The sequence below is a fragment of the Microcebus murinus genome, chromosome 1 (assembly GCF_040939455.1).
Source record: "Microcebus murinus isolate Inina chromosome 1, M.murinus_Inina_mat1.0, whole genome shotgun sequence".
NCBI lineage: Eukaryota > Metazoa > Chordata > Mammalia > Primates > Cheirogaleidae > Microcebus > Microcebus murinus.
Window position 1 is genome coordinate 130986353 of NC_134104.1, and position 19255 is coordinate 131005607.

Genomic DNA, 19255 nt, shown 5'->3' on the forward strand with positions numbered 1-19255 from the left:
GTGAAATCAACAGGAGACACAAACATGTTTTCTCTGAGCCCCCACTCTCTACCCCCTTACCTGCCTTGTCTGAACCTATAAAAGATTTATTCACAGGAAAAACAGACTAAAAGTCTGACAATTTTGAAGGGCTTACAGAGACATTTTACTATAGGCCACTATCTACTCTGTCTGAGGGAGGCTCTGAGTCTCCCTGGGAGATTTTTATTTGTATCACAAGGCAGCCCTTGCATGCTTTCCTCCCCGCACTGTCCCATAACCTGTGACACCACCTCCACCTACCACACGAGATCCTTGAACACCTGTTCTTTCAACAGCCTCAGGATGGTATATAAACTTCAACCTCTGGCCCCTTCTTTGAGTCTCACATACCATATGTAGCGTTCCCATATTTGTGCATGTTAATACATTTGTACACCATTTTTTTCCTATTAACCTGTCTATTGTCAATTCATTTCAGCAGACTTAGACTCAAATCTTTAGAGGTGGAAGGAAATTGACTTCACACCAATGACTTTCAAAGCAGTATCGGTGGTGTCTTAAGTGGATTCCCAGGAGCAAACTCTAAGATGAAGATTTTATGTGCAGGTGGTAGACTAGAGATCTAATACCTGTGAGACATGAGGAAAGCAGGACTCAGTAGAGAGTGAGGATAGACTGTGATAAAATTTCAACAAAGACATAAATGATTCTGAAGTTGGAATGGCCTTTCAGAGATGCCTGCCCACTTTTGAGGCAGGGGGCTGGGACTTTGTACTCCAACATTGATCTGCCATTGGATGCAGGTGGGCCCAGGGGCAGGAACAAACTCAGGAGAGGTAGTTCCTATCAACAGAGGGCAATGCTTGGGGAGGAATTTAGCGGGCAACTTTCCAACTCAGCAGGAAGGACTTGGGAGTCTCAGAACAACATGCATTTGGGCGGTGCATATGTGGTCCATATAACTTTATTTCTGCAAAAATGTACACCACTACCAGAAATTGAAGGTACTCTTATCTTTGGGAACAATAGTCTCCTAATTAATTTGTATATATCAGATAGTTTTTTATTGTGATCTTCAGAAGATCATTTTCTCTAGTAAGATGACATGTGAAATGCCATATTTTTTTCAGAAATATAAAAACTTTATTTGAGATACCATGATACTCTATCTTATTCATGCTGTTTTTTTTGTAGTATATACTAGGATATACCTTGAGGCGTCTGATTACACAACATTTTGATACCAAAATAATTATTTTTTTTTTCATTTAGACATTCCAAAATGAATATTGAAAATTAGTTCCATGTCTATTATTATTCATTTTATTTGCAACCTGTACAAAGTTGGGTAAATATAGATTAAAATCTCTTTGGTCATATTCTTTTTAAACATATTATATTTAAGTATTTTTCATTTGAAATCTAAATTGAGGTGAAAATTTTCTGAAAAAAAGAGTTCACAGCAATCATTTTTACAAATGTGCATGCTCAAAGAGAATAAAACAACTCCCATATCTTTCTCTAAATAACCTCAAAATGATGATTCTCTTACTAAGAATTTATAGGATTTATTATTGGCATGAATTGTTATTTTTAGCTTGGCCTCTGTATAGGTAATGGAATGACCATTAATAGGTATATAAAGCTTATAATTGGGCTCTTTTCTTATTGCCAAGAAGCCTGAAGGGCACATTTTTATAGTGGGGATATGGAGGATATCTAAAAGAAATAATATGTTTCTGTATATTAATGTAAAGTACTAATTTATTTGTGAGATTGATGGCCTATAATTAGACACACCTACAGTTAAAAATGATGGTTTCTTTTTACACACTAGAGAAGTAATAAAAAGAAGCACTTCCTAAAGGGAGTTGAGGAAGACAGGAGGGCAGAGGGGCTAGGCTATCAACTAGGATCTTCCCAAATAGGAATTCTTTTTGAAGAGTGCAACCAGGTCTTTCTCCCTGCACAAAAGTTACCCCAAGTGAATAAATTGTCTTCCCCTCTGTTGTACAGCCCTTTAATTACAATCCCTGTTTCCCCTGATGAACCTTCAGAAAAGTCTGATATAACCATGTGGCAGTGTTATGGAAAATAAAGGGTTGGGACGGATTTTTTTTTTAATAAAATAAACAAAAGAAGGGTAGTTTTATGCTAAAAAGAAATGAGCTATCAAGCCATGAAAAGACATGGAGAAAACTTATCTTACTAAGTGAAAGAAACCAATCTGAAATGGCCACATACTGCATGATAACTATTTTAATATTATCTGTGGTATCGTGGAAAAGGCAAATACATGGGGACAATAAAAGATCAGTGGTGCCAGGGGTTGGGGAGAGGGATGGAAAAATAAGCAGAGCACAGTGGATTTTGAGGGCAGTGAAACTTTTTTGTGTGATACCGTGATGGTTGGATACATGTCATGTTACATTTGTCAAAACCCATAGAAAGTACGCCACCAAGAGTGAACCCCACTGTAAACTGTGGACTGTGGAAGACAATGGTGTGTCACTGTAGGTTCATAATTGTACCAGATGTGTGCTGTGGTGCAGGACGGGAGCCATGTGTGGAAGGAACAGAGGGTACATGGGAACACTCCTACACTGCTGGTGGGACTGCAAACTAGTTCAACCTCTGTGGAAAGCAATATGGAGATACCTTAAAGCGATACAAGTGAATCTACCATTTGATCCAGCAATCCCATTGCTGGGCATCTACCCAAATGATCCAGTGACACTCTACAAAAAAGACACCTGCACTCGAATGTTTATAGCAGCACAATTCATAATTGCAAGGCTGTGGAAACAGCCCAAGTGCCCATCAATCAAAGAATGGATTAATAAAATGTGGTATATGTACACCATGGAGTACTATTCAGCTCTAAGAAACAATGGTGATATAGCACACCTTATATTTTCCTGGTTAGAGCTGGAACCCATACTACTAAGTGAAGTATCCCAAGATTGGAAAAACAAGCACCAGATATATTCTCCAGCAAACTGGTATTAACTGAGTAGCACCTAAGTGGACACATAGGTGCTACAGTAATAGGGTATTGGGCAGGGGGGAGAGGGGAGGGTTCGGGTATATACATACATAGTGAGTGAGATGTGCACCATCTGGGGGATGGTCATGATGGAGACTCAGACTTTTGGGAGGAGGGGGGGAAATGGGCATTTATTGAAACCTTAAAATCTGTACCCCCATAATATGCCAAAATAAAAAAAATAATTAAAAAAAAATTGCTCTAAAAAGTAGAGCAATTTTTTTTTTTTTTTTAAAGCAGGGGATCCTGCTCTATGTCAATATCTTGTCTGATGGCCATAGTGGCCATGGAAAAGTGACAGTTCTCTATGTAAGAGCCATGGGAACCGATCAGTTGCAAAGTGATGGGTGGCCTGACTGGGAGTCACATAAGGCAATCAACAGAACAGTCTAGGGAAATATTTAATGTGTATTCCCACTTACAAATACCTACTGATGGCACCTGGCAGAATGTAAGAAACCCCTATCCTACTAAATGTTAGGATTTGAAATTAATTAGGTTTGCTCTACTAACTCTGCAATCTGCTATGAGAACATAACCCTTCTCCTAACCCTTAAGAGGTGGATTAAATCTTTACATCATGATTTCTGTCTTAGTTCGCAAGCAAACATTACAGTTCTTTTCTTAGGAGGAAATCCAGGCACACTATTGAAATTTGAACCACACTGAATTCTTGGCAACTCATCCCTTAACCCTAACCCAATCCCATAACCAGGGGGGTCCCTAGAAACTTAAAATCCACTACTGAGAATTACTGTAGAGTTTTCTGTCCTACTTTAAGTATCCATAGCTCTGTAATGATTCAGGCAAGTACACTTCACACATCAGATCAAATGACCTTGAACACAGACACAGCCCAGATTAAAGCTAATTTCTCTGTACCTTCTCAGATAATGTGATTGACACTGTTGGCTCCGGAATCTCCCCTAATTTCTGGTTAGTCCCCAAGAGTTGGCCCTGACATCCCTGGCTTTTCTCAGCCCCAAATCTTCCTTCTTCTGAAGTATAATTTCAGGCCAAACTGATATTACCTAATGCCAGTGCTCCCATCATGTTTTTATCATCATGTGTAAACTTAAAAAGCCTGAAAAAATAATCCGAATAGAAAATCTAGCAATTAATATTTCATTGAGTACTATATTAATCAAAGAATTTAGGGGAATGTATTAGAATTTTAATTTTTCATGCTCTCCTAAAATGATTTTTCTGTTTGAATGAAAAAAGGCACAGTTTCTACAAAATATTCATTTTGGGAGACAGTAGACTTTAGAAGTGCAGATATTTAAGAGAGTAAGACCAGGGTGTGATTGCAAATTTGACCATTTGATAGCTGTATGACCTTGGGCATATTATTCATTTGATGTTATCCTCAATTTTCACATAGATAAAATGAATATAATCACAATATCACTATGATTGGTTGTGAGGAAAATTAGAATAACAAAATGTACATAAAGCTTTTAGTACATTACTAGCCCATAATAAGTGCATTGATATGATCATTTTGAAATATTCCATTTGAAGAAACTCATTCCCAGTGTGGTCTAAAAATCTTCAGTCATTCTAAACTTTGTCTGGGACTAGCTCTGATTTGGATTTCTAAACTAGGCATATATTTTGTTCTACAATATTGTTTTTTACTTCTCCAAAAGAGGTTTGTGATTATCAAAGTAGGTGGCATAAAACACCAAAGCTTACACCCTGATCATCACCAACACAAACATAAAGAAAAAGAACGACTTAGATTTCAATCATGCTGTACTTCAGATAATATCACCTAAAAGTTAATGATAAGTAATAGATTATTCTTAGATAGTTTAAAGTAGAGACCGTGGAACATACATTTTAAATCATGGCTCACTAAGTGCATTTGCCTTGCTAGCTTCATTTTATGCCCATAGAACTTAATAGTTACTTTCTGATGACACTTTTCGTTTTTTACATCTTTTCAACAAATAACATCCATGATTAACTAAATGCCATACATTTGAAAGAGAAATATGAAATCCTTTTCATTAGGCTATTATAGCGCATTCATGCTAAAAACAAACAAACGAAGACTACATAAAGCAAGGTTGAAGCAATTGGCATTTTAAAAACATACTACTTTTTTCTTCTCATTATTTGGTCACATTGAAGCAAATCACAAAATTATATTAAAAATATTTATACTGTCAACTATTAGAACAGATTAAAATTCAGCCTCCTGTTAAAATGTCAGTAGAATTTAGATAAAATATATCTTATTTATCAAATATAAAACATCCAACCAGAATACATTATTGTAACTCTAGTTTTTTACGGATAAGCTCTCCAAAGTCCCCTCTTCACAAGTTCACCCACCTCTCCCCAGGTGTCCGTATTTTCTAATAATCTTCCATTTGTATCCAAAGGTATTTTTGTGCTATTTTTAAAATCTGTTCACTCAAATTCAACACATACTTTAAAAAAGTAGTCTAAAGTTATTAAACAAGCCAATAATTTTCACCAGCAAATTTAAACATTGTCTGCACTAATGCAGCATAGTTTATTGATTAAAACACCTATTTGAAAAGATGTGTATTATTTCAAATCAACTGCAATGTCACTAACCAATTGACTCCTCCACACCTGAAAAATACAAAAAGTTCGTAAAAAGCCACTGTTTTTTTTATATACACTGTGAAAGGATGCCTGTTTCCATATGTAACTATATTAAATGCAAACATCAATAAACTCTAAAAACAACCTTTTTAAATAATAGCGAATTTCCTGGTGGTCACAATCCTAATGCAGTTGAGTACATACAACAAACAAAATTTCTCCTTCTCCCTCAAAGAGAAATGATTTATTTTAATGTACTATAATTGTTAAAGCTTTTATCTAATGTTTTTTTGCCTGCTTTTTTTAAAATAGAGATTATTCCATTTTTTTATCTTTCACATCTGCAGGTACGCAAATAACTTAAGTTGACGATTTAAAATCAAGAATATATTTATAGAAAGCCTTACCATTGTCACTTTTCAGCATCCCATTGCTCAGTTGTTTTAATCTCTTCTGATGTGATTTGCCATTGTAGTGGATTTGTGCTTGAGCAGCCGAATTCAGCTGAATGTTACACACATTGCACAAAGTGAAGTTAGTATGCTTCTTTTCTCTTTCTGGTTTTTCGTCAAAGTCGTCAGGTATTAATTCAGCCTCACTCTCTCCATCTTGTGCACATGTGAAATCTAGGGTTGCAAAGAAAGTTATGAACAGGCAGATCAAGGTTTCTCGATTCCTTCATATTTTTTTTTAATTGGGTAACAAATAGACATTGTTCTGCACCCTTAAGAATTCAGAATTTCTATGTCCTCTTATTTTAATAGGTTGCTTCTATAGTTTCCAAAGCAGATAACCTCTTTAATGGAATACAAATGGCAAACATTTTAATTTGTTTTTTCTGTACCCAATACTGTGCTAATGGTCCCCACTATCTCATTTAATCATCATAACAATGAAATAAGCACTATAATTTTTCCTGTTTCATAGCTGAGGACACTAAATTTCAAAGTGGTTAAAAAACTTGTCTAAGGTCACACAGTTAACAAGTGGTATAGCTAGAATAAGCATTTAGTTTTATTTATCTCCGAGTCCCAAGTTCTTAATTACCATATTCTCTATCATGTATTAGATTTTTTTTGATTCAACTAAATAAAATCCCCTTATTTTTATATTTTTTCTTGTTACATAAAGTGACTCGCATCTGGATGGACACATTCTACATATACAAAACTTTAAAACTGTTTCAACACCCTAAATTCTGAAGCACAAAAGCAGCCTTGAATATCCTAGCTAGTTTCATAATCAGAGTGCAAAATAGTACGACTGACCTAAGGATTACATTGGAAAGCATTTCTGTTGGATAAATATATGCTTTGTATACTCAGACCAAACACAAAAGAGTATCTATCAATTTCATTATCTCTAGCCTTAAAATGGCGATAATTAAAGTAACTACTGGAATGCATATTTATTATTCATTTTCAAATAATTAAAATAATAATAGTGTCTTTTGAAATTTTTCCATGCTTTTACTATACAAGCATGTGCAAAACTTATGGTCTAGATATGATATTTCCATTTGAATTCTACAAATTCTTTAAGGAATATTTTATACTCTGGAAATATTGCCAGAGGAAAGCAGTCATTATTTTAATGCATTTATTAAATTGCCTATTATGTGACAGCACCATCCTAGGTACTAGAAATAAATTGAAGAGAATGACAAAGATGGTCCTTGCCATTTTACAAACTTACTTATAATGATGGGAAGGGCATGGGCTTTAGCAGCAGGAAAATGAGATAACACACGGCAAAATAATTTTAGCAATATGTAAGAACTAGTTTTCCATAAATATTTAAGGAAAATCAAACTAGTGAACTCATGCAAAACAACCTAACACTTGAATCTATTAAAGGATACTGAAGTCACTATCCAATAGAGTAAAAGATTTTTAAGGTACACAATGCATGCTTTTTTTTATGGACTAATTTAAAGTATGTTAACCTCTTTTTAAAAAGGAAATTTTTTTCTTTCTCAGGTAACCTTATTAAAATAATATTAAATATACAAGTGGTCATATTTAAAAGAAAATGTATAGGTTTTGTAAAATGATTAATTTTAAAGGAAAATATATAAACATATAAATTTTTCTTATTTTATATAAATAAAACAATTTAAGTATCTATCCAGGTTATATTTAGAATACCTATAAACTTCTTTTTTCTAGAGTTGACTTATACTTTTAAAGGCTCTTATCTCAATTGTTATTAAGTAATAAAAAAGATTAAGTAAATGGTGGTGTACTTAATCACTGCAATATTTTATAGCCATTAAAAGCAGATTGGGACAATATTATAATGTGGAAAATTCTTTTGTATATAAGTGAAAAATAAACATAAGATATAAATTTGCATATCATTTGTTTATAACTATGTAAACCATAAACTAGTTTTAGGGAAAATATTAGCAGTATTTGATTCTGAATGGTTAGAGTTGGCTTTTTTCTGCTGACTTCACTGCATTTTCAAAATTTTACATGATGACTATTTATTAAATTTATTATGAAAAAATAAAATGATATATTTCAAAGACATAAGCCAAAAAAGAGCTTGAACAGCTGAGGCTTGTCAGAAACGGGCCAAGCTACAGAGATAGTCTCAGTAGGTGAGCACTTAATAACACATCATTTTTACCTAACATATGCATATGTTTGGAAGGAAAGATTTTCTTCTTTGATCCACATTTCCACCTTGACTCATAAAATAAGAATGTCTGCCAACAATTTAGCAGAGGAAAATATTGGAGAAGAAATTTTCTTTCAAATGTATGAGATTTATTTGCTTATATATGAAGGGTTCCCTGTTCACAAAAGAAATTGAAGACTATGTCACTAGACAGTGCCCCAACAATTAATTTTGTACTGGGGTGCAAGGACAAAAACTTTCAAAGGAAAGAGAGTAAGATATTTGACTGTATGGTATGGACATGAAAGGGAAAAGGGAACTTGAAATAAATTATTGTGACTGGGGTATGACATCATGAAATATTTATAGACTTTGCAAGAAAACTGCAATGTATCAAATGGTGATTTTTCCTCCTGATATAAAAAAAAGTGTCCTGTTTAGATTCTTGAAGATACATTTTGCTCATTTGAGTTCCATTGAGAGAAGATTCAGCAGTCATATATAAACTTTAGGCAACCATCTTGGAGCTGAAAATATTTTATCGATTTGTCCATGTGTTCCCGACCTAATCTGTATCCCCTGGAACTATTAACACACTAGGCAGATGTTTGTCTTAATACAATAATGTGAGTCTAGACAGCACTATTTAATAGTTTCAAGGACTAAAATGATCCTGGAGGTGATTATTGTAGGAATTAGGTGTTTGCTTATGTATGCGTTTTAATTTTCTAGATGTGGAGATTGATTTGATTTTAAAGACTCATAGGAATAATTAAAACGTGGCACACACAAGAAGACTCATCTTTGGTAAGCAATATTAAGCAAGATAAGATAATTTGAGAAAAAAATAAAATTAGAAATAATATTTTTCCTGGGATGCAACATGGTTCTTGAAATTGCTTTATTTAGTATATTATTTTGATTAAAGTTGAAATATCACCACTTGTGCCAAAACACCAGCTGTTGGTATCAAGAATGTTCTAAGAGGTGCTGATTTGCTCTAATCTACACCACCCGTGAGGTAGTAGGGCATATTCCTGGCGGACCCTAAACTTAATCAATCAAATTGATTAAGAATCAAAAGTTAAAGAATAGATACAGAAGCCAACTGAAAAAGCTCCCAAGGACGAAAGCTGGTAATGAATACATACTGATGTAACAAACAGGGGAAAAGATACAGACCTCTCATGTAGAAGTATTCCAAATATTTTAAATAGATATTCTTCATTTAAAGAGGAGGGATAGGGCACAACCCTATAATCCTCTACTCCTTAAGTACAGGCTGTGCTTAGTGAGATGCTTTTAAATAGCACAGTATGGAAAGAAGAGAAAAGTAGCTCAATAGTGAAGAAAGCTGACAAATACTACCTCAGCCACATAACCTAGTTTAACATCAGCAGTGATAAGTCACACTGAGAGCATGAATTCTTGATATGATGTGTTAGAAATGGTATTATTACTTTGCCTCTGTGATTTTCCTTGCAAAAACCCATAACCCAAGTCAACCACGAGAAAAATGTCAGACAAACACAAATTCAGGGACATTCAACAAAACACCTGGCCAATACTCCTCAAAACTGTCAAGCACCTCAAAACCAGGGTAAGTCTTAGAAAGTGTTACAGCCCAGAGGAGCCTAAGGAAATATCAAGGCTAAATGAAATGTGGTAACCTGGATGAGATCCTAGAACAGAATATGAACACTGGAGGAAAAATTAATGAAATCCAAATAAGGTAAGAGTTTCATTAACAATAATGCATTATTATTGGTCCATTAGTTGTGGTAAATGTACCATATTATCACAAGATATCAACAGTAGAGGAAAGGGGTGAGAAGTATGGGAACTCTACTAACTTGGAAACTTTTCTGAAACTCTACAACTATTGTAAAATAAAAGATTGATTTAAATTTTTAAAAAAGTTTGGGAATAGAGCAAGGACCATTCATTCTCTCTCATTTTACAATAAAACAGCAACCTCTCTAGAACTTGTGTGCTCTGAGAAACAAACTTCTGCCCCCTTTATTCCCTGCTCCTTCATCTCATAGCAGAAGAAGTTAATTCTGTGATTGAGATGATGAAGGAAAAGGTCACTGCTTCATGTATGGCCCATCAGCTTGGTTCTGTATCTCAAATTCACCTAAAATTACATTTTTATCTTCCTGTTGGCCATATGTGAACTCCCCATGTAAAGGCTGCCCATCCCTTAGTAGAAGGTCCAGAATTCTCCAGCTGCCCTGTCTGTGATGATGTGGTTAAATTCAATTCAGAGAGGAAAGGGTGAAAAGCCAACTATGGGCACAGTTCTCTAATTCCACCTTTCCTACTAAATAATCTACCAACCCACTAACAAAAATTCCACTATACTTCAACTGAGCCCTTGTGTCTATTTATTGTTGGTTCCAAACAAGATAAAAGATGAGCTATTTACACACACACATATACACACTGTGTTATTCAACCAATCACTATATAATTAAGAATTTAGGAATTTCATACTGTCTTTAGTATTTCAACTCTTTCAGAACTCCCACACTCATTAATATAAAATTAAAGTATGCAAGATATATATTAGTATATGTTAGTTGGAAACCAAATCCAATTTTACTGAGCAGAAAACTTTCCCTACAAATAATGTCAGTGTTATATTTTAAAGTTAACAAGTCAGGTTCCATTATTTTGACCACAATTAGTTTCATCCACTCTTCTTACATCTGCTACCTTGCCAAAATGGCAAGCATCTAAAATCTCCAAGAATCTTGGGGTTCTAAGATAATTTGAATCCATCATGAAATGACAGCTAATAACATCTGCTAACAGGAAATTATTGTAAGAAGCTTTACAAATGACTTTCAAAGTCGTATAACTGTAAATTATGTAAGCAAACCAAAATATCCTTGTTTTTATAGCCCCTCACACCATAAAATTTTTTAAAAGTAGGCAGATAGGAACTTACAAATCCAGAACACATTTAGTACAGACATGCTTCTATGAATGGTAGTAGAATCAGTACTAAACACTAAAAATTTCTTCAGAAATCTTGGTCTGATAGCATATCTAGAAATCTTTTTTAGTTCATCTGAAAATAAAATAAAAATTTGATCTATAGATATTTTATGGTGACAAAATTGAATTACAACTAGTTAGGGTGGGTGACAGAGGGCTATTTCATAAAAAAAGTAGAAATAATTAGTTAATTTGAGAAGCAGCTTTAATTTTTTCAGTTTGAAAAATATTTATACAGAGAAGAACAGGTGATATATTTTGGACATTTCTTTCAAAATCAATTTTATTGAAGAAATAAAATTAAATATCTAAATATTTTCCAAATGTAACAAAAGGTTTGTTTAAAAAATTATCCTTCTGAAAAGAGGAATCTACCAATATTTAATTCCTTACAGAGTCTATTAGATTACGAAGAGCTTTCTCAATTGTTTTAATTATGAAAAAAGTATCATTTGGTAAAGACATCAATTTAGCCCATTTCAAGAAGGGGAGTTGTAATATCTATGACTGTACAAATTCTTACTGAGTTTGTAGTTCTCATGCAATTTTTCTTGACTGGCTCAATAGAAGAGAATATAATAAATATAAAAAAGATTCAGTAATTATTTTTGAGGATTTAATCATATACCTACAACTATTTCTTCAGAACTGTCATTTTGAAGAACTATTTAAAGGTCAACTTAAAAATTAGTAAAAAGTTGTGGAAATCTTAAATAACCTTGTATAGAGTAAAATGGGAAAATATACTGTACTAATGTTGTGGGATTGCATATTGCTTGCTTGCAATAAAAATTTCCAGAGACAACACCATAAGTAGGTTTGGAAAGCACTCAACTTAATTTGAAATAACTTAAAAAAATTAAAAAACAACTCTTAAGTCATTCAAAAGGTAGCTGTAGTGAGGACAAAGACATTGTTGTAAAAGGTACCTATGCAGGGTTTAAGTAAAACTGCTTCATAAAATTAAGACTAGCAATGAAACATTATAAGCAAATATTTTGAAATCCTATCCTTGTTCTTAAAATTTATGGAAATAACTGTTCATTCTTTTTTTCTTCTTGGTAAAACAAATGAAGGATTAACTTTTATTCAGCATTTCCTTATATTGAGATTCATAGAATATCAATTACATCTGTATACAAATATATATATTCCAAATATGCTGCATGAAATCAAATGAACTACTTCAGTAGTGAATTCTCCTCTATTTTCAAGAATAATTTTAAAAACAACTATATTTTATTGTCATTGGAAAATATTAAATACATATCATGTATATAATAAATTACATTTATAGCATTTCAGCTTTGAGAAAATTACAGTTCACACACTATTAAAATTGTTAATAGTCCATAGTTACTACTATAAAGTACCAGTAAAAAATAATTTTGCATTGATCTCATTCCCCACTAGAGTGCAGTGTGAATTTAAAATTAAAACCAAAGCATCTGGAAATTCCCACATTAGGCACAAAGATAGCATTACGATAATTTTGTAAATATCTAATACCCACATATTCTATCACAGTATTCAGCTTCAGTTGCATATATATAGTATAGCAAATGAATCCACATACATTTACCAAAATATAGCTATGAAAATCAGACATTACAGATAAATTGGGGGAATGCCACAGAACAGCAGACAATCTAGAATAATTGTTTCTCATATGTTACTATAAGTTCTTCATTAAAACACAGCAATTGTTTTTTATCGTCTCCTAATTTAAATATCACTTTGGAACCTTAAAAATGAAGCCATTTTAATTAGTAATATCTTAGTTTTATGATAGGAAATTATATTATAGAAGATTATGTAAGACAAATCAAGGTTAATGGATTGTGTTTCAATTACAGTTTTTATCACATCACGGCATCAAACTAAATTTGTTATTCTCAATACAATTATGGTTTTTACAAGGTGATGGAACTCTTACTGAATATTCAAGGATTCACCTACAAAAATTAAACCCAGAGCAGCAGGATGAGATATAGAATGAAAGTTTTAAATACATTCCTTTCCCCTTTTTGAAGCAGTGGGCTTTTGTTAATAGAATTGCAAACTTCAAATCAGAATTTCTATTTGAAAACTCAGATGAAAAAAGTTCTACCTTACTCTGCATGTGACTCACTATGAACACTAAATTATCTTTGAGGTCAAACAGAAGCTCATAGTTTAATCTAAAAAAAATTTTTTTTAAAAGCAATTCTTATTTTCTTTTAAAAAAGATAAAATTTTCAACTAGAAACTATATCCAATAATGGGTCAGGTATATCTTAAATTTCAATGTTATTTAGTTATCCCTCACAGTTTTGAAGTCTTATGAAAAATTATATTATTATTAACCAACATTGTGTAAATCTTTTCCTGTCTTCTAACCCATTTTCCCTATTTTAGGAATGTCTTCTGGAATCAGTTATGCCCTTGGGAACTCTTAGTAAAACATGACCCCCTCAAGTTACGCCTCTCAGTGCCCCCTGCCACCCCACCAGGGATGCTGAGCTGCACTATGAGTCCTGCTTTTGACTAATCAGACCACAATTTTTTAAAGGCTACTTTATGTATCAACCCTATTTGCTTGAAAATGCACCAAATATCTCTGTGCTTTCAGCTAGCTCTACCCTACTTTGCTTGGATCTAAAACAGCTTATATAAAACTTAAGAATAGTTTGCCCCAGAAAAATTTCTAAAGACCTAAATTAGAGAGAGATTGTTTTGGCTTCTACCTGGTAAAAATTTATGACAAAGAAGGAACTAGGTACCCAGAAAATTATTGAAAAGTGACATGATAAATATATTTTAAGTACCTGCCTGGGGCCCAGCCCTCTTTTTGCCACTTGGGTTATTAGCACAGCACACCAACCAATATCCTAGCTCCTTATGGAGTTTGAGAAAGAGATGAAAATATAGTCTATACTGACATTAGGGTGACTTTTGATAATCAGTTACATGCTAAGGAAGAGTCGAGTTGTGACTAAGATTTGGGCTTGTAAATTCAGCACCTGTATGCTTAAGTTTTCATTTAAGAGACAGCTTTGCTTTCTCCCTCACTCATTCATACTCCTTAAAATCCCAGCATTTTCTTTTTTATCTTGTTTAGTCTGTCTTCTTAATATACATTTTGATACTCTCGTGATTTCAACGGTTGTACATGTCTAGTCTTTCTGTAATACATAATTTATCATAATATTACCTGTACAAAGTTTTTCCATAACCAGTCTTATGAGTGACATAATTACTCTTAGTTCAATGTCTCCTTTCACATTTTCCTCTCTTTCACTCTCAGAGGAGCAAGGCAGATACTCTTAATGATTCAGAGCATCTTTGGGCTCTTTGAGACTATTCCCTCATACCAAGAGAAAGCTTCCTGAAAACTGTATCATCCTAACTGTGGCAGATATACTCTACAACGGCCGCTCTGATTTCCACCCTGAGACTTTCCATAGTCCGCTCTCCTGGAGAATAGACAGACCCTGTAGCTTGCTTCTACCAACAGAATATGGTAAAGGTGGTGGGAAATATGTGATTACACGTGTGTGATTATGCCACATAAGATTGTAACGCCCATCTTGTAAGAATAGACTCTCTCTCCCTTGCTATTAACAGCTTCTAAAAAGTAGGCTGCCGAAGCTTTTTCATGGTTTTATTATATTTCACTTTCATAATCTGAAAAAGAAAAATCTGACCTTGTTATGAACTTCCTAAGGAGAGGACTGTGTGGCAGGGAGCTTAGAGTAGTCTCTGACCACTAAACAGCATGAAAATGAGGCCATAATAAGCAGCTGAATACTGCAATCAACCATATGAGTGACGAGGTCGTTCCTTCCCCAGTTGAACCCTAGATCAGACCACAATCTTGCCTTGTATTTTCACTGTAGCCTGGCACAGGGCCCAGCTAAGCAATGACTGGACTCTTGATCCTCAGAAACTGTAAGCTAATAAATGTATGTTGTTTTAAGCCATTAAATTTACTGTAATATTATTATGCAGCAATAGATAACTGCTACACCAACTAACTCTTCTGCATTAATACTGAAAATAGGAATTAACTCAAATTTCTTAAGAAATTATTTGTCAAATTTCTAAGGAAATTTATTTGTCAAGAAAGAGTCCTAAAACGGTTTCCTACCTAAACACAACCCTGTTTTTTCTTACATAATTTAAACATCCCAGCTGTATCCTAATCCCAAACATATTTGAATAAAACAGATAGAAAAATAAATCAATTATTTTCCCTATGAATATCTAGATCACCTGGTGCATATCCATGACAGGCATCACTAATCAATTATGACAACTGTTCCTTCAAACCAAAGATTTGTTCTCACACACTCCAGAGTTGTAAGAATCCACAAATTACTCAGATTTTCCATATAAGAAGAAACTTATTTGCTACACTGGATACATTGACTAATGTGTCACTGTCAAATTTTACTTAGAGGAAAAGAAGAAATCCTTTAAAAGAAGATAAAACTAGGTAGTAGTCATTTTTCACTGCTGCCGTACCATTTAACATATTTTTCTATTATCTGAATAATAAGCTTGAAAGATTGTTTATTAAGTTTGTAGAACTCAATAATTCTAAGTGCCATAAAAGATTCTAAATTGAAAATGACTTTGTTACATTATAGCAATTATTATAAATAAAAAAGTATTGCAGGTGGTACAATTCAGGATAGAAAATAACAACAAACATACAATAGACCTTTTTTTCTTCATATGTGGAACTTTTAGTGAAGATTTTATTATATTCACATTTCTCAAAGATATTATATTCAGATTTAACTTCCAAATAGAGACATGATGGATTTTAATATAGGTCTTAGAAGAAATGTGAAAGACCATTAAATGACAGATAGTTGATTTATAAATTTAAATTAAAGAAAACTAGGTTTCTTAGGCCTGAAGACTAAGCACTTTAATAATGGCCATATAGTATAAAAAGAGATATCATTAATTGAAAGCATTGTTTAGCTTCTGTCCATTTCTACTAGTGAAAGAAAAAATAATGAGTTTAGACTACAGCATGAATAATTTAGGTTACACATAGTTTTATCATTAAGAAAGGAAATTCCATGATTGGACTTTTTTCCTTTTTCTTTTTTAATTACTGAGTTTAAACTACAATATGAATAATTTAGGTTATACATAGTTTTATCATTAAGAAAGGAACTTCCTGGGTTGGATTTCTTTCCTTTTTGTTTTTTAATAGATGTTCATCCAAATGGGGTAGTTAAAATTAAATTTATTTAAAAGTATGAAGATGGATTCTGCTCTTCTCGAGTGCTTTGATATTCAGAAAATGACAAGTTTTAAACACAAGGACTCTATGAAAAGTTACTCATGAAAATATATTTATATTCATCAATTAATAAATATATGTTTAAAATTTGGTTAGTAGATGAATAAACTATAATCATTTCTTTGAATGTTTTTTTAATTGAAATGGAATTTAACAAAATAGATCTTAGAACTATTAGTAATTTTTTTCACCTTCTATGTAGCTTAAATTTTTTAAGATTCAGTTTTCAACAATATATATTTTGTATGTTTTATATTTCACTTTTATAATTTAAAAAATATTAAAAGTGAAAGTTCAATTTTATTTTAATTTAAGATTTTATTTAAGCAATGTAGGATACAAAACCATAAGTTTCACTTTGTCAATACGTGGTGGAATTTTTTCCATTTTTTATTTATTTATTTTTATTTCAGCATATTATGGTGGTACAAATGTTAAGGTTACATATATTGCCCATGCTCCCCATTCCCCCTTGAGTCAGAGCTTCAAGTGTGACCATCCCCCAGACGGTACTCATCTCACTCATTATGTATGTATATACCCATCCCCTCCTCACAACCTGCCCAACACCAGATAAATGTTACTCCTATATGTCCACTTACGTGTTGATCAGTTAATACCAATTTGCTAGTGAGTATATGTGGTGCTTGTTTTTCCATTCTTGGGATACTTCACTTAGTAGAATGGGTTTCAGCTCTATCCAGGAAAATATAAGATGTGCTATATCACCATTGTTTCTTAAAGCTGAGTAGTACTCCATGGTATACATATACCACATTTTATTAATCCACTCAGGTATTGGTGGTCACTTGGGTTGTTTCCACACCTTTGCAATTGTGAACTGTGCTGCTATAAACATTCGAGTGTAGGTGTCCCATTTGTAGAGTGTCACTTGATCTATTGGGTAGATGTCCAGTAGTGGGATTGCTAGATCAAATGGTATATCTGCTTGTATCAGTTTAAGGTATCTCCCTATTTCTTTCCACAGAGGTTGAACTAGTTTGCAGTCCCACCAGCAGTGTTCCTATCTCTCCACATCCATGCCAACATTTATTTTGGGGGGACTTTTTGATAAAGGCCATACTTACTGTAGATAAGTGATATCTCATTGCAGTTTTGATTTGCATTTCCCTGATGATTAGAGATGTTGAGCATTTTTTCATGTTTGTTGGTCATTATTCTGTCTTCTTTTGAAAAGTTTCTGTTCATGTCCTTTGCCCACTTTTTGATAGGGTTGTAAATAGATGCAGAAAAAGCATTTGACAAAATTCAGCACCCTTTTATGATAAGAACGCTTAATAAAATGATACAAGCCATATATGACAAACCCACAGCCAACATTATACTGAATGGGTTATAATGGAAAGTATTCCCACTTACAACTGAAAGAAGGCAAGGTTGCCCACTATCTCCACTTCTATAGTGCTGGAAGCCCTCACTACAGCAATCAGACAAGAGAGCGGAATTAAGGGCATACAAATGGGAGCAGAAGAGATCAAACTCTCATTCTTTGCTGATGATATATTATACCTAGAAAACTCCAAGGATTCAACCAAGAGACTCCTTGAATTGATAAATGAATTCGGCAAAATCTCAGAATACAAAATCAATACAAAGAAACCAGAGGCATTCATATACTCCAACAACAGAACAAGTGAGAACCAAATCAAAGACTCGATTCCCTTCAAAATAGCAACAAAGAAAATAAAGTACCTAGGAGTATATTTAATTAAGGAGGTAAAAGACCTCTACAGGGAGAACTATGAAACACTGAAGAAGGAAATAGCAGAGGATGTAAACAGGTGGAAGAACATACCAAGCTCATGGGTCGGCAGAATCAACATTGTTAAAATGTCTATAACTACCCAAAGTGACCTACAGAGTCAGTGCAATCCATATTAAAATACAATCATCATTTTTCACAGATATAGAAAAAATAATTTTATACTTCATATGGAACCAGAGAAGACCCTGTATAGTAAAAGCAATCATAGGAAATAAAAACAAAATGGGAGGTATCAATTTAGCAGATTTCAAACTATACTACAAAGCTATAGTAATTAAAACAGGTAGGGACTGGCACAAGAACAGGGACATTGACCAGTGGAACAGAACAGAGAACCCAAATATAAAACTATTCTCGTATAGCCATCTAGTCTTTGACAAAGCAGATAAAAACATCCACTAGGGAAAAGAATCCTTATTCAATAATTGGTGCTGGGAAAACTGGATAGCCACATGCAGAAGACTGAAACAGGACGCACACTTTTCACCTGTCACAAAAATCAACTCATACTGGGTAACAGAGTTGAACCTTAGGTGTCAAACTAGTAGAATTATAGAGGTAAACATTGGAAATACTCTTCTAGACATTGGCCTAGGCAAAGAATCTATGAAGAAGACCCCAAAGGCAATCACAGCATCAACAAAAATAAATAAATGGGACCTGATCAAATTAAAAAGCTTTTTCACAGCCAAAGAAACTGTGAAGAGAACAGACAGACAACCCACAGAATGGGAGAAAATTTTTGCAAGCTACACATCCTATAAAGGGCTGATAACTAGAATCTATTTAGGACTCAGGAAAATCATCAAGGAAAATCAAACATGGTGGATTTTAATCCATACATTGACTCTGATTCTCTGGTGAATTCAAAGATCACTTTAAGGCATTTTGATTATAAATTTTCAGTAGTTGTACAAAAAGCAAGGCT

General features: G+C 33.5%; 1 protein-coding gene across 1 annotated transcript in view; it reads right to left on the bottom strand.

Annotated features, from left to right (window-relative positions):
• The window catches only part of ZNF385D (zinc finger protein 385D), an 844414-nt gene that overhangs the window by 639364 nt on the left and 185795 nt on the right, over window positions 1-19255 (bottom strand). Inside the window, exon 2 of the mRNA XM_020290132.2 lies at window positions 6019-6237. Coding sequence (XP_020145721.1) covers window positions 6019-6237 — 219 coding nt within the window. The remainder of the gene's footprint in view (window positions 1-6018; window positions 6238-19255) is intronic.